The sequence below is a fragment of the Myotis brandtii genome, unplaced genomic scaffold (genome assembly GCF_000412655.1).
Source record: "Myotis brandtii unplaced genomic scaffold, ASM41265v1 scaffold422, whole genome shotgun sequence".
NCBI classification, from domain to species: domain Eukaryota; kingdom Metazoa; phylum Chordata; class Mammalia; order Chiroptera; family Vespertilionidae; genus Myotis; species Myotis brandtii.
The window spans coordinates 4176271-4191836 of NW_005366171.1; the positions used below are offsets into that span (position 1 = coordinate 4176271).

The window sequence follows — 15566 nt, forward strand, 5'->3', positions numbered from 1 at the left end:
GGAGAAGTTTCTGACACTCTTTTGTCTCTTTGTTTAACTCAAAAATGGGGATGAAGTGGGGACCTGGAGCCAGTGGCTTAACTTCCCCGTGCCTCAGTGTCCTCATTTGCAAAGTGGAGGTGATTGCGACAGGGCAGAGGCAGTTGGAAGGATGAAATGCATAAAGGGGTCAGGACTGTGCCTGGACAGTGGAAAGTGCTGGGCGGGCGCAGTACGTTTAGACACGATAAGCTTCCTTTTCCGTGAGGTGCAGATCCTGGGGAAGCCAGCTGGTAAACGCAGCCCGCATCTGCCTGCTGCCTCCACGCGCTGGCTTTCTGCGCCCCCTCCCTGGAGTGTCCGCACACAGAGCTCCCCAGGCAATCAGAGGCAGAATTCAGAACCGGAAACCAAGTCTCCAGGCAGCTGGATAGCTAACCCCTGGCTTTGCCCCTGGCTCCCCTGTGACTCCTTCTGGGGACTGGATCCTGTTAGCATTCCTGGTGCAGTCCCAGCACACCCACCCACTGGTGGGTTGGGAGATGCACGTGTCACCAGGAAGTGGGTAGTGTTTGCGGGGTTCCTCTGGGATGGCACAGGCATCTGTGTGCGCTGGGGCCACCCCTGCCCTGGGCCTTGACTGTGGGCCAGTCCCCACGTGCCCTCTTCCCGCCCCTTGATAATAGGAAGCCGACTTTTCCATGTGGTGTTTGTCTCTCCCTGCGAACGTGGAGGCCTAAGCACCGCCAAGCTTATCGGCACAATGGATTTCCTGCTGGTGTTGGATCGGCCCTGTTCCCCGTTGGGTAATAAATTTATGTCGCCCGAGCTCACATATCTGCTGACGTCTGTGATGCTGGTGGCCTTGGCAGACCCCAGCTCCCCCCGCCCGGGTGGGAATCTGCAGACATAAACCCTGGCTGACGTGTACTGAGCGTCCCGGTTAGGCCTGGAGAGCCAGAACTGGCTGGGTGGTGAGGATGTGGGAAGGCCATTCATCCATCAACTGTTTATTGAGGCTCCTGTGTGCCCACCCCTGTGCTGGGCTCTGAGCAGACAGAGGACACTCATGCTGACCTGGGAATCAGATGCAGATAATTATACCACGGGCAGCTTACTTCTGGGGTAGTACTAAGGACAGAGCCGGTGGGAGGAACGCACAGCCTCATTGGGGGCTGCGGGGTTGAGTTTTAATAAAAAGTTTTCTTTCCTGGCAGTAGTCCTCAGCAGGGATAGCCCGGCTGGGCCCGGGAAAGGGGGACAGCTCCTTGGGGGTTGAAAGTATCAGAACATTTGCATCCATGGTGTTTGGACCAGCCCAACATCCAGAGCACCCACTGTGGGCACCCCGGGGATGCCCTCTTCTCTCCTGCTCCTCTGCCCAGGTGTGTAGCAGCGGGGGCATTTGGCCTCTCGTCAGAATTCCGAGTTCCCATGTTAATCATAACAAGCGTGTTCCAAGAGGGACTGGCCTGGCCCCTGCAGCCAGCCCTCTCTCCTGCCTTGGTACATCTGCACCAAATTTCCCCCCTGCAGATAAGTAGGCCCATTGGTATTTATTTTGACTTTAGATTGTGGTATGAGTGGTGTCTCTGCAATTTCAGGCCTGAAGTATATGCCAGGGCCCAAGGTGGTGGGAAAACTGAGCTTTCATGGATGGAATCGAGGTCTAGCGGGGGAGGGCGGGGCCAGAAGCAGTACACCAGCGACTGTGTGCACGAAAAATGTACAGCAGCCCCCCAAGTGGTGGGAGGGGGTGTCCTGCCTTGTCCTGGGAGCAGTACTGGGTCAGGCATCCTGGATAGAAGGGTATAGGAGGACTCCCCTCCTTCTCCTCCTGCCCTTCCTCACTCCACATCCTCCCACCCCCTCTCCATCTCTGGCCCTGGAGTGACAGAACTCGGCAAACAGGAAAAGATGCACTAACTGCAAAGAAATGCAGTGAATTCAAACCTAACCCCAAAGCCAACCTCACAAGCGCTGGGGTTTGGAGTCTGGCTTTCGGAAGCCTGTCATGGTCTGGCTATGTCCGAGCAGAGCCCGAGGCGCTGGGGGCATGAGATAAGACGCCGAGCTGGCCTCGGGGGAGTTGGCTCTCGCCAGCCAGCTCCCACCAGAAAGGAAGCCCAGGGAGCTGCAGGCACCACGCTGGAGGGAGTCCTATCTCAGCAGTGACTTCATTTCCCCCGATGGGGCTTCCACAGACCCTAAGCCCCACGGATCGGATCGTGGTGTGGGAGCTTTGATAGGCCTGTTTGCGCTTTCCCTTCGGGACGCTGCCGGCCCCGATGAGTGATAACTGGATGATGGAGTATTTGCCAGGGGAAGGGGAATGCGTTTTTGTAAGATAAGGTTGGATTCCCGGCAGAAGGGAAGTTTCCGAATGCCTCTGTAGTGTCCAGCTGCGAGGAGTGGGTGCAGCTCTCCTTCCCTGTCGCCCTGCTGTGGTATCCTGAGTTATTTAACCGGCCCCCAGATGTACTCTTACCTCGAGAAGTTGCCCCAGGGCTGCCTGGGAGTAGGGCAGGGTGCTGTGTAGGGGTGTCTCTGATCCTCTCTGTCAGAATACTGCCCTTTTCTGCTGTTTTTGTTTTGTTTTTTTAACAGTATTGGTGCTCCTGATAAGATTTTGTTTGAATAAATGGCTTGTGTCCCACATAACTAGCTAGGTCATTGTGTCTACCCTTCTCTCCAAAACGGCTGCAGCTTCCTTGGGGATTCTTGTTCAACGTCACAGTGTCCATTAAGACCTAGCATGGGACTTGCACAGAATCCTCTTTGTCACCTCTGCCCACCGTGACCAGGCTTACAGGACCAAAGCCATCCCTACTCCTGTCATTTAAGACCTTCAGCATCTGGCTTCAGACAAACTCTTCTCCTTCTCCTCCCTTTCCCAAAGTATCCTTCTCTCCATCCAATTAGAACTTCTCTTTCTTTCCCTTTGAATCTTCTTTCTTCTTTTCATTCCTGGCAAACCAGAATCAGAACAGCATGGTGGGCTCTGGAGTGAGACCACCTGGGTTTGAATCCTGGCTCTGCCCCTTTCAGTCTGTGATACCGTGGGCCAAAGACTTAGCTGCTTTGTGCCTCAGTTCTTCCAGCTGTGCAATGGGGATGATACTAGTTCCTCTTAGATGTGTTGTGAGGATTGAGAGCAAAAACACATAAAGCACTTAAACCAGCGCCTGCACATAGCGAGTGCTCGACAAACATAGGCTGTGGTGGTGGAGTGATGATGATGATGATGATGATGATGAAGGAAGAGGAGGATAAAGAGGAGGAGATGATAGTGGGGTGATGTGATTTTAAAGACTTTCTCTGTGAAGTCTTTTCCAGCTCAACAGGTAGGATTAGCTTTTCCCCTTCTGGGCTCCAGATAGAACTAATTATTGATTTCTACCAGTGTGTGTCACACTTGACACCATATGCTTTTTTTCTCATATAATTATTTTGCTAAGATATAATTCACTTGCCATAACATATATAATTCAAAGCATACAGGTCAGTGGTTTTAGTATATTCACAAGTATGTTTGACCATCACTACGATCGAATCCCCATAAAAAGAAATCCTATACCCTTCAGCAGCCACTTCCCAATCTCCCTCTCTCCCCCCAATCACCTTGCAACAACTAGTCTATTTTCTGTCTCTATTGATTTGCCTGTTCTGGACATTTCATATAAATGGACTCAGTATGTGTCCTTTTGTGTCTGTTTCTCCCCCCACTTAATATAATGTTTTTAAGGCTCATTCATATATCAGCACTTCATTCCTTTTTATAGCTGAATAATACTCTATGGCAGTGATGGTGAACCTTTTGAGCTCGGTGTGTCAGCATTTTGAAAAACCCTAACTTAACTCTGGTGCCGTGTCACATATAGAAATTTTTTGATATTTGCAACCATAGTAAAACAAAGACTTATATTTTTGATATTTATTTTATATATTTAAATGCCATTTAACAAAGAAAAATCAACCAAAAAAATGAGTTTGTGTGTCACCTCTGACACGCGTGTCATAGGTTCGCCATCACTGCTCTATGGTGAGGCTATAGCACATTTTGTTATGCATCAGCAAATGGACACTTGGGTTGTTTTGGCTGTTATGACTAATGCTGCTATGAACATTCGTGTACAAGTTTTTGTGTGGGCATATGTTTTCATTTCTCTTCAGTACAAACCTAGAAGTAGAGTGGTCAGCTCATGTGGTAACTCTGTCTAACTTCGTGAGCAAAGGCCTAACTGTTCCAAAGCACCCACACCTTTGTACGTTCCCGCCAGCAGTGCGAGGGCTCCAGTTCCCCCAGATCCTTGCCAACACTTGTTGTTGTCTGTCTTCTTGATTACAGCTATCCCAGTGGGTATAAAGTGGCTTTGATTTGCATTTCCTTGATGGCTAATGATGTCATCCCAGCGGGTATAAAGGGACATCTCAGTGTGGCTTTGATTTGCATTTCCTTGATGGCTAATGATGTGGAACATCTTTTCATGTGCTTACCAGCCATTCATATATCTTCTTGAAGAAATGTCTATTCAGATCGTCTTCCCGTTCGTTAACTGGGTTATTGGTCTTTTTATTGTTGAGCTGTAAAATTCTTTATGATAATAATTCCTTACCAGATATATGATTTGCAGATACTTTTTCCCACCTGTGGGTCATCTTTTCACTTTCTTCATAGTAGCCTTTAAAGCACAGAAGTTTTTAATTTTGATGAAGTCCAATTTATCTCTTTCTTCTTTTGTTGTTTATGCTCCTGGTATCACATCTAAGAAACCATTGCCTAAGCAAGGTCACAAAGATGTGCCGTAAGCTTTTAAAAAGCAATCTTAGTTTTAACAACCCTATAAGGAGAGGGTAGCAGACCCATGTCACCAATGAAGAAACTAAGAGGTCAAATGCCAGAGCTGGGACGTAAGCCCAGTTCAGTCTGACTCTGAACCTCATGGATATCTAACCATGCCTCCCCCCAAGTCCCTTTACTTCTGCATCCCTCACTGGGCTTGGCACAGTGCCTGGTGCACAGCAGGCCCACAGGTGGTGAACATTGGATGGATGAATGGCAGGTCCTAACAGGCGCTTGTTTTGTCTGCACTTGCTGGTCGATTTGGGTGGATGGGGTTTGCTGCTGACCATGGGTTTATGTGTCTACGATGCTAGAGTCACTGAATGTCTCTCTCCGCTCTCACCTCTGCAGTGTCTCATCGTTGGGGGAGGACCATGTGGTTTGCGCACGGCCATTGAACTTGCCTACCTGGGGGCCAAAGTGGTCGTGGTGGAGAAGAGGGACACCTTCTCCCGGAACAACGTACTGCACCTCTGGCCTTTCACCATCCATGACCTGCGGGGCCTGGGAGCCAAGAAGTTCTATGGGAAGTTCTGTGCTGGCTCCATCGACCACATCAGTGAGTGGCGCCAATGGTGGCACCCCAGGAGGAGAGGGGGCTGACCTGGGGACACATCTCTGCACATTGAGGAGTCCCCAGAATGTTCCATCTTGCAAGTCCCTGGGAGCTCCACACATCCAACAGGCAGATATTTAGTGAAGGACCTGCTCTGTGCCTTGGGCCAGGCCCTGTGCTTGGCCCCCTAGGCTCTGAGCACCATGAGGTCAAGGACCATGGCATGTCTTGTTCACCAGAGTATCTCCAGAGCATAAAAGAGTGCTTGAGACATACTAGGTGCTCAATAAACTTCTGCTGAGTGAATGAATGGAATATGGAAAACCGAGGCAGAGGTACATAGCATACTCTGCACCAAGAGAGCTCACCGAGGTTTTGTCAGTAATGAAATGTGCTTTAATAGAGGAGTCAGACTTGCTAGAGGAGTTCAGAAGAAGGAGCCACAGAAAGCCATTAAATGGGCCAGGTTGTCGAGAGCCTTTTGAGCAAGAAGTATTGCCGGTTCTGGGGAACCCTGGCAGCTTTTAGGACAGAGGAATGTCACCACTCCTCATACCAAGTTTTATTGCACTTTAACGAGAGGACATCATGATGATGTTCATTCAGAAAAGGAGGGGGAAGAGAGGACATGGGTTTCGGGGCCTGGGCCATCCCTGAATGCTTAGGTAGGGCGAGGTGGGAGCTGAGGCCCTTCTGCCCAGATGTTACTCAGGCCTGGGTCTCGTGGGGCAAGATCTGTGCAGACGCACGTTGGGAGAGCAGCCTCCCTCCTCCCGTAAAGGAAGGAGGTCTTTGGCCATTTTATATCTAGTCACTCATAAACGTTAGGGCGGTTCATACTATGGGGAGAGTTCAAGGTTTGAACAGATTTGGCTCCAAAATCTGTCTTGCCCAGTTTTCCTGTGTGACTTGGGTCAAATTCCTTACCTTCTTCAAGCCCCAGTTTTGTCTCCCATAAATGTGATTAATGCCTGCCTACCAAGATTGCTGAGGATTAAATAAGGTCAAGTTTGTAATGTGCTTACCATTGTACCTGGTGCATAGTAGGTATTCAGGAAATGCTTAACATCTAATGATGTACAGTGAGCAAGAAGCAGCCAGGGTCCCCAAGTTTCAAAATTCAGAATTCAAAACATGGGTGGGAGGAGAATCCTGAAAACTATGTTTTTATGAGGACAAGAACTGATGGGAAATGGGTATGGGATTCAAGTGGGAATGCCTGGAGAGAATTATCAGCTACATGGGGTGTAATTTAGTCAGATGCAGGAGAACTTACCAGACGCGGCCCCGGAGTTTATTCCTGCTCTGAGATGAGAAAGTTCCATGAGTCCATTGGAAAGTAATTTGGATTTGCCCAGAAAGTTGCAGTGTCAGCTTTCAGGGTATTCCCTACCACCCATTGAAAGAATGTATGTTGGTTTCCACTTTACAACAACAGCATTGAGCACCGCTTTCTCATCAGACCTTCCCGAGAGGCAGAGCTGGCCACCGGCAGGCCTGGGAGGGCCCCGGGGCTGTCAGGCTGCCTTCTGGGCCAGCGGCCCCTCTCTGCTCCCAATTAACTCCTAGTCCTTGGGAATATCCCAGTGTGCAGGAACACTGGCAGGACCGTGGAACTGAGACTCAGCGTGATCATTGTCAAGGGCAGCCCCAGTGCCTGTGAGAAGAGAGGCAGGTATAATTTATTGAGCACCTACTGTGTGCTGGAAACATATAGCCTACCATAAGGAGAGGCCAGGCCTGTTTCCAGGCCCAGCTGATCGGCTTCCTTGCAGACGGACCATGGTCTCCAGCCCCAGCTGTGTTCTGGGCCTCAGCATTGCGCAGCTGTTCTCAACTTGTCCTGTGTCAGCATCTTCCTCCAGTTCCCACAGTGGCTGTTCCAAACCTCCACCACAGCCTCCTCATTCTTAGCAGCTGGCCTCCCTCCCATGCTCTGGGGAAGAGAAGCCACCAGCAGGCACTTCCCATTCCAGCCCCCTCTCCTTCCTCTACCCATGTACCTATTCCTTCTTTTCAACCCAATGTCAGAGGCAGAGCTGACCACCTCCTCTCCACACTGGTCCCTCTTGATTCCTTCTCCGCTTTTCACCTGCCCCATCACTTAGTCTTCCCGCTTCTCACCTCACACTGCCCCTCCTCTGTCCTTTGTTACTGCCCGTTACTTTTCTTTACTTCCAGGTATTTATTCTAGAAAGAGATGTAGACTTTGTCTATACTTTCCATTCATGCCTCCTTGCATTCTAGTCTGATTTCTTCCCAACCACTGAGCTCATGAGATTTTCACCAAGGTCTCTAGAAGCTTCCTATCTCCCAAGTGCCCTGGCCTCCCATCGTCTCCATATTCCTTCATCTCTCCATGGGATGTGGTATTCTCAGTCCCTCCCCCTCTCTAGGCTTTCAGGACTGCAGCTCTGCCCCCAACCGCCATGCCCTGCCCCATTCTGTGTACCTGTGTTTCCCCCATTAGAGGGGGTGTGTCCTATCTCCTGGACCTAGCATGGCACCTGGCTCATTGTAGATGTTCAGTAAATGCTAAATGAGCAAAGCCCACGAAATACAGAGGGACCCACAGAGAGTTTAAAACTGCACTCTACAGAAATATATTGGAGGCAACCATGTTTGTGGTGAATAGTAGGGGACAAAGTAGAGAGACAGGGTGCCACATATTGGGGGTTTCAGATAAGAAGTCGAGAATGTAAGTCCAGCTTTTTTTGTTTGTTTGTTTGTTTGTTTGTTTGTTAATTACCTCCTGAGGATATTTTTCCCATTGATTTTTCAGAGAGAATGGAAGAGAGGAGGGGGAGAGAGAGCAAGCGAGAGAGAAACATCGATGGTGAGAGAGACACATTGATTGGTTGCCTCTTGCACACACCCTGACTGGAGCTAGGGATTAAACCTGCAACCCATGAACATGCCCTTGACCAGGAATCAAACTTTTGACCCTTTGGTGCACAGGCCTATAATCTAACCACTGAGCACACTAGCCAAGGTATGAGCCCAGCTTTGTGGAGAGAATTCCCCACCTCACTCCTTACCCTGGATGGCTAGGAGCTTAGGTTTAGGTTCCCAAAGAATGAGCCAGTTGATGGCTGATTTTACTTGTGGCCTTTTACTCTCTCTCTCTCTCTACTGTTTTTTCATCTTTATCTTACTAAACCCAGAGCCCAGCTGAGGACGGAGGCAGGAAAGAGAGCCTCCATCATTACAGCATGATCTGACGGCTAGAGCACAGTCTTAGAATCAGACAGAGCTGGGTCCACATTCTAGTTTGGCTTCCATGTGACCCGGAGTGAGCAAGTCACTTAGCCTCGTTAACCCTCAATTTCTCATTGATAAGATGAGAATAATTATCCCGAAGGGGCACTGTAAGGGTTAAATGAGAAGACACAGAGTACTTGACACATAATTAGCGCCCAGTAATGATCATTACTGATACATTGCTATACTCAGAGATCACTGAGCAGTGATTATATCATGTTCTATATACAAGAGGCATCCAGGCATTGCTCCTTACAGCTCATCTCTCTTTCCCTTCCTTTCTAACAGGTATTCGTCAGTTACAGCTCATCCTATTCAAGGTGGCCCTGATCTTGGGAGTTGAAATCCATGTGAATGTGGAGTTTGTGAAGGTTCTGGAGCCTCCCGAAGATCAAGAAAACCACAGTACAGTATAACTTTCCTCTTCTGTCTGAAAATGATACATTGCAAAATGGAAATTACATTTGCAGCTCTCAATAATTTGACAGTTATTCTTATTTGGAGCTGTTTGACATAATTTCATCAGTGGCTATTTTACCTTTTTTGACCATTGCTATCACTTTAGGTTTGCTCTTCAGCTCGCAGGGGATATAGTATTAAGCCACAAAACCTGTAATTTGATTATCCTGCCACTTTGACAAAGGAAGTCCAATCAGGAGTAGGCTAGAAGACAGATTTGGTTGTCTGATCAAGTTCATTCACATGCTCTTCAAGCTGTTTGTGTACACACAGATATGAGGATACACTTGACGTACCTGCATGGTAGTATTAAAGTCCAGTAAAGAATGTGAAGTTTCTAGAGCAAATATGAAATACATGTTCAAAATATTATTTGGAATATAATATTTTTAAGCTTTATTGAAGTATAATTTACAAATCATAAAATTCACCCATTGTAGTTATGTTTTATTTAGCAACCCCTCCTTTTTTAGGATTTGTATGTAAATTCTGATGCTGTATGTACACTATGATCAGAGGGTTTGTTCATGACGCCTTTGCATCATCCTTATTATCAAAATCTTCTCCTGCCTGGGCAGGGCTTTCAGTTCTGAGCCAGATTGTGTCAGAGACCTCACAGTTTCACACACGGCTACAACTCTGATTTCCCCTGTCTTAGCCGGAATATTGAGAACTTAGGGGAGGTGTTATTTGGCTTTTGTCGCTGGGCATCCATTAAACTCTGAGACCCATGTGCTGTTTATCTTCCCCAGACCTCCCGTGGATATTAAATTCTGATTATGGGTAGCCATCAAGGTTTCACTTGAATATGGTTTCATAAAAGACTGTGCGCTGCACAATGGAACATTTTGAGCCTTATGAAGTAGGAAGTCAAACTGGTTTCATTACACCCTGCACATCCTTTTGGGTCTCTTTCGCAATGGAAGGGCCCTGAGGAACCTGGGGACTACGAAGAGAACATGGGAGAATCTGTTGAAAAATATAAGGTCCAAGTGAGACTGGTTTGAGAATCATTGAGGATAGACTCCCAGCCTTTACCTGTAGAAACCAGTAAAACCAGGCATGGAGTTGACGCTGCTGGTTAACTTCATCTTGGACTGAACTGACACTAAAGCCAGAAGGACTCCAGATTCCAGTGTGAATCTGGACAGCACTGGGTCTTTCCTCTGGAGGCTCTGTCTGGGGCGCCTACACCAGGTGGCATTGTCCCTTTCTCATGGCCAACACAGAGGGGGTATAATCACTCTTCCCGCTACTCTCTGTGCCAACTCATCTCCTTTTTCTGTCCTGGTAGAAATTGGCTGGCGGGCAGAATTTCTCCCTGCTGACCACTCCCTGTCGGAGTTCGAGTTCGATGTCATCATCGGTGCCGATGGCCGCAGGAACACACTGGAAGGTGAAGACTCTTCTTTTTGGCACCAAGGATGGGGAGACAAGTGGGAGGGGGTGTATCCAGAAGGGGGTGGAGAAGAGGGGGTGAGGTGACAGGTGCCAAAGCTGGAGGGGGTCTTGATAGAAGGGCAGACCACCCTGTAGTGCCTGAGGTGAGTGTCTAGACAGCAGCCATTTAATTCTCTCTGAACCTTGGTTTTTCCAACTGTAAAATGTGGAAAATCAAACCCCATTAGAGCATCATTATAAGGGCTGGGGAAGGACTCCTATGTACAAATGCTTTGTGAAGGTTAAATGCCATGAAAATTAAAAGAAAAAAATCAACCCCCCTTTATTGAGCACCTGCCAACGTTCAAGCCGTGGTGCTAAGCACTTTCCTACTTACTTCATCTCAGAAAAGCATTTGTATATCATTAATGGCATCAGTTTCCTGTTGAGGATAATGCTCCAGAGGAGGAGCCCTGCTATTCTCATGACTTTTAAGCACATTCAGTGCTGGGCAGGAAGACGAGTTTTGCCCAAACTGTCAGGGTGCAAAACTGCTTCTCTGAGTTGTAAACTTGGGAGCATATGTTTTCTTGGGTTAGGACCTGGTTAGGTTGAAAGAGGAGCCGCACTGCCAGGAAATGCCTCCAGCCACCTCCACCCCGGCCCTAAGACTAACTGGTGCGCAGGTTGTACTCACTGTCACCAACTGTACTAGTTTGAGACCAGGGGTTGTGGGTGAATCTTCCCATGTGGCATCTCTTTGAGGAACACAGGTGTGCTTTTCGAGCTTGCCCGGCCAGACAGCAGACATCTGACTGCGGAGGCACCTTCTCTGAGGATGGAACACACTCCCCAACATAGGGCTCATCTGAGAGAATTCAGGATGTGAGGTTGGCCCGCTGAGGCCCTTCCCACCTGCTGTGGGAACAGTGCTGTTCCTCTCTCTCCACCTCATACCTGTTCCCCTGCAATCAATAACCAATATCTGATAAGGAATTTTTAAGCTGCCAACCTGGATATTGTGCTGTTAGAGTTTATAATGGTTTGAGGAAACTCAGTTTGAATATTTGAAAATTTGGGATCCATGCTCAGCTTGTGTGTAGTTTGGCATTTCGTGAACATGAAGGGTGGGCTGGGAAGGACGAGCCATTTGAGCAACTTGGGACCAAGAAGGTAGGCCAGAGCAGAGTCTCTGAATCAGCACTATTAACATTTTGGGCAGATAATTCTTCATCATGGGTGTCCCCAAGGCATTGTAGGACGCTTAGCAACATCCTGGCCTCTACCCACTTGACACCAAGTGGTACCCCCAGTTGTGGCAACCAGAAATGTCTCAACACTGCCAAATGCCCTCTGGGGGGACAAAATCACCTCCCATTAAGAAATATTAGACTAGAGAAAAATGGCCATTTCTGACCATTTTTGACAAAGTTCTAATGAAGAATGACTCAAAGGAGTGGGTGTACAGTAGAAACCCAAGAGTTTTAGTCAAAGGGATTTTTGACAGAAAAGTTTGGGAATCAGCATGAGGCTTGATGATATGGTGAGGGGCTGTGGGGGCGTTCCCACAGCTGGCTGAAGACAAAGGTCCTGTCCAGCGAGTCTGCTGGGACCGTGAGTTTCGCTGACCGATGGACGTCGGAGAGCAGCTTTCTCAGTCATCTTTTCCAGCTTTCACACCAAGTCCAGAAGAAAGACCCACTCCTTCCCTTTCCCTCCGCAGGGTTCAGGAGAAAAGAGTTCCGTGGGAAGTTGGCTATCGCAATCACCGCCAACTTCATAAACAGAAACAGCACCGCCGAGGCCAAGGTGGAGGAGATCAGTGGCGTGGCCTTCATCTTCAATCAGAAGTTCTTCCAGGACCTTAAGGAAGAAACAGGTGAGACTGTCACCTTTCTCCAAACCAGGCCACTGTCACTTCCCCGAGGAGCCGCTGCCTTCCCCAGCTCTGGGGACTGGGATACTCACTCCGATTGAGTGGGAGCAGGGATTTCTCCTTAATAACGGGCAGGATTCCTTCCAGGACAAGAGGGATTCTTGAGGGAAAGTTCTAGATGTTGTATGTGACTATAGATACCTATTTATTTACTCAGGAAACATTTACTGAATGCCCATTATGTCCTGGGATTGGATATTGTGGGATATAAAGCCAAGGCTAACACGATCCCCACCCGACCTGGCTCCTGTCCAGGAAGGGACCCCACTTACCCCTCCTAATGCAGCCAGTCGGGCTGTGCGGAGATCAGCGTGAGATTCAGGGAGCGCTCTGAGTGGGGAGCCAGTCACCTGGGAGAGGTCCCTGCAGAAGCCCAGGTGCTTTTGTGCAGTGTGCCAGCTGCCCTTCCTCCCAGGAGTCCAGGGATGCCCAGGGAGCTTGACACTCACTGGGGCCTTGAGGAACTTATTCATTTATTTACTTGACAAATATGCATTGAATGCCTACGAGGTGCCAGACGGTGTTCAAGGGTGTGAGACAGAGAAGTGGGCCAAACAAAACCCACTCTTAGAGCTCAGGTAACATCCAGGGAGACTGTCAGTAAACAAATGACGCCGCAGGTGGTCTGTAAGGAGAGGGGAAAGTGAGGCACAAAACGCCCGCCCCCAATTAAGACATTTCCAGATTTTTTCCTTATTAACCTAATTTAAAAATCTCTCTCTCCTTGAAAAGGGAGTGCGACGACAATGGTAAATCTTTACACTAAAAATACTAGTAAATCATCCACACCCAGCACCCCCTGGCCCAGATGCTCCTCATTTTCAATGCTGCTTCTCAGTGACTTTCACCTGCATCCCTACCTTTTCCATGGACCTAGCTCCCCGGATAGTGCCAATGCTCTTTGTTATTCTGCTTTTCTCATTCAGCCTCACACGTTAAATACTGTCCCTGTGGCCGCCTAGTCGTCCTGATGGTCAGCTTTGGCAGAATAGCTCATTCAGTGGATGTATTGTCACTGCTTAATTGTTTACTCCATGGGGTGACAAGCTGGCTGGCCACATGTTTCCATCTTGCCTTTGAGCACAGCATCATTTAAATATCTTTCAATGGCTGAAGAAAAATCAAAAGGAAACTATATTGAGAACAATTGAAAGTTATATGAAATTCAAGTTTCAATGTCTAAAAATAAAGGTCTATGGAACCCAGCCCCCCCCCCCCCCTGGTGGTTACCTCGTTGCCAGTGCTGCTCCACCAGGAGGGGCTGGGCACAGACCGGAGGGCCCACAAGGCCCAAAGTGTTTACTCTCTGGCTCTTCACAGAAAAAGCCTGCTGACTTCTGGTTTAGACCTTTCAGTGACTCACGGTCGCAGCTAAAACTGCTTCTGTGGGATTGCTTTGTTAAGCTAGTTTTCTAGGAACGGGGTTTGTTACTGAGCCAGACTCGGCCTCCCCCGGCCCCCGTGATGTGTGTCCACCGCATGACCCTCTGAAGTTCAGCACTGTTGCATTATTTTATTTAAAAAAAAGGATTTCCTTCCCGCAGATTATGTCCCTTTGAATGATTTAAGAATTCTCCAACCCTCCCTTCCCCTCAAAACCCAGGAAAATAAATACTTAAATAAACCACCAACTATGATTTCTGACAGGACGTGGGGTGTGTTTTTCCTCAGGTCTGAACGAGCTTCCTTTAAACTCTGCTGTGGTCGTCACCTTTGGCCATTGTTTCACAACTCTGCCCCTCGCACACTGATAGCGCTGAGTTTCCTCTGATTCTCCGGGGGGCCCTCTGCCTTGACGGCTGTTTCCTATTTAGCAGTAATAACGGGGTTCCTATGGTTACCCAGCACGCCTCTGTGTCAACTGCGGATAATTGCCATGCGTCTGCTCCCCTCTGTCCCTTGGAGGAAGCCATGCCAGTGCCGCCCCGGGGGCTTCTGATTCCGCAGGTGGGGCGGTGCCCTGGTCATTGGCATTTCTAATACGTTCTCGGAAGCTCCTGGCTGGGGTTCCCACTTTGAGAAGCACTGAGCTAAGCTATCCTCTCATTTGTCTTAAACGCAGAAACCTAGTCTATAAAGCAGCGGTTCTCAACCTGTGCGTCGCGACCCCTTTGGCGGTCAAATGACCCTTTCACAGGGGTCGCCTAAGACCATCCTGCACATCAGATATTTACATTACGATTCATAACAGTAGCAACATTACAGTTATGAAGTAGCAACGAAAAGAATTTTATGGTTGGTCACAACATGAGGAACTGTATTTAAAGGGCCAGAAGGTTGAGAACCTCTGCTATAAAGCGTCTTTGCAATGGGTGGAAAGTGAAAAAAAGATACAACCCGGCCCTCTCACCTGAGTTGCTCCTGCCCCGGCACCTGGTTTTCACACAGAGCCAGGAAATGGTGGAAACCTCACGTAGCTGTGTTCGCTTGGGTAAATTCTGGCACTTGCCATGTCTTTAAAATGTATCTAGCGTGAACACACGGCAGATAAATACGTAGGCAACGCGGAGCTCCTGGTGCACTGGGCACCGAGCACGCAGGACTGAGCGCACACTCACTTCTCTTTTCAGGGATCGATCTGGAGAACATTGTTTACTACAAGGACTGCACCCACTATTTTGTCATGACCGCCAAGAAGCAGAGCCTGCTCGACAAAGGGGTCATCATTAACGTACGTCTCTCTGGGCTGTTACGTCCTGCCTTTCCCTTTGCGCCCGGGCTGGCAGCATCAGCCAGTGTAGGAGCAGCCATGGTCCTGGCAGGAACTGAACAAGGGGGGAGGGGAAGGGACCCCACCACCACTTTCCTTCTCCTTGGTGTTGCGCGAACAGCCCACACCAATGCATGCAGAGGCGTTTCTGCAGAGAACTGGGGTGGGAGCGGGAAGAGGATGTCAGGGGGGCTGAGTCCTTAACCCAGGTGTTAGTGTGGGTCTTTGCCCACGAGAGATCACCTGAGTCTTCTTCTCCCCCACATCTCCTTCAGCCCTGCCCTCTTTTCTGGGAGGGCACAGTCATTTGGAGGCAGATGGGGGCTTCTTGTCCAAGTGCGACAGAGAGATACTATCACTGTGAATTTCATGCTGTAGCCTCCTTGTCATGGAAGGGGAAAAGCTCTTGTAGTAAAAAAGTTGAGCCCTGCCTGGTGTGGTT

The 15566-nt window shown here is 48.8% G+C and overlaps 1 protein-coding gene across 7 annotated transcripts in view; it reads left to right on the forward strand.

Moving 5' to 3' along the window:
- MICAL2 (microtubule associated monooxygenase, calponin and LIM domain containing 2) overlaps positions 1-15566 on the forward strand; it is a 182265-nt gene that overhangs the window by 56387 nt on the left and 110312 nt on the right. For all 7 annotated transcript variants that reach the window (XR_001363607.1, XM_014545887.1, XM_014545889.1 and 4 more), the window contains exons 3-7: positions 5174-5381; positions 8928-9044; positions 10393-10494; positions 12202-12357; positions 14985-15085. Coding sequence is in view for 6 of the 7 variants with exons in the window: in XM_014545887.1 (XP_014401373.1) it covers positions 5174-5381; positions 8928-9044; positions 10393-10494; positions 12202-12357; positions 14985-15085 (684 nt within the window). In the remaining variant the exon portion in view is untranslated. The remainder of the gene's footprint in view (positions 1-5173; positions 5382-8927; positions 9045-10392; positions 10495-12201; positions 12358-14984; positions 15086-15566) is intronic.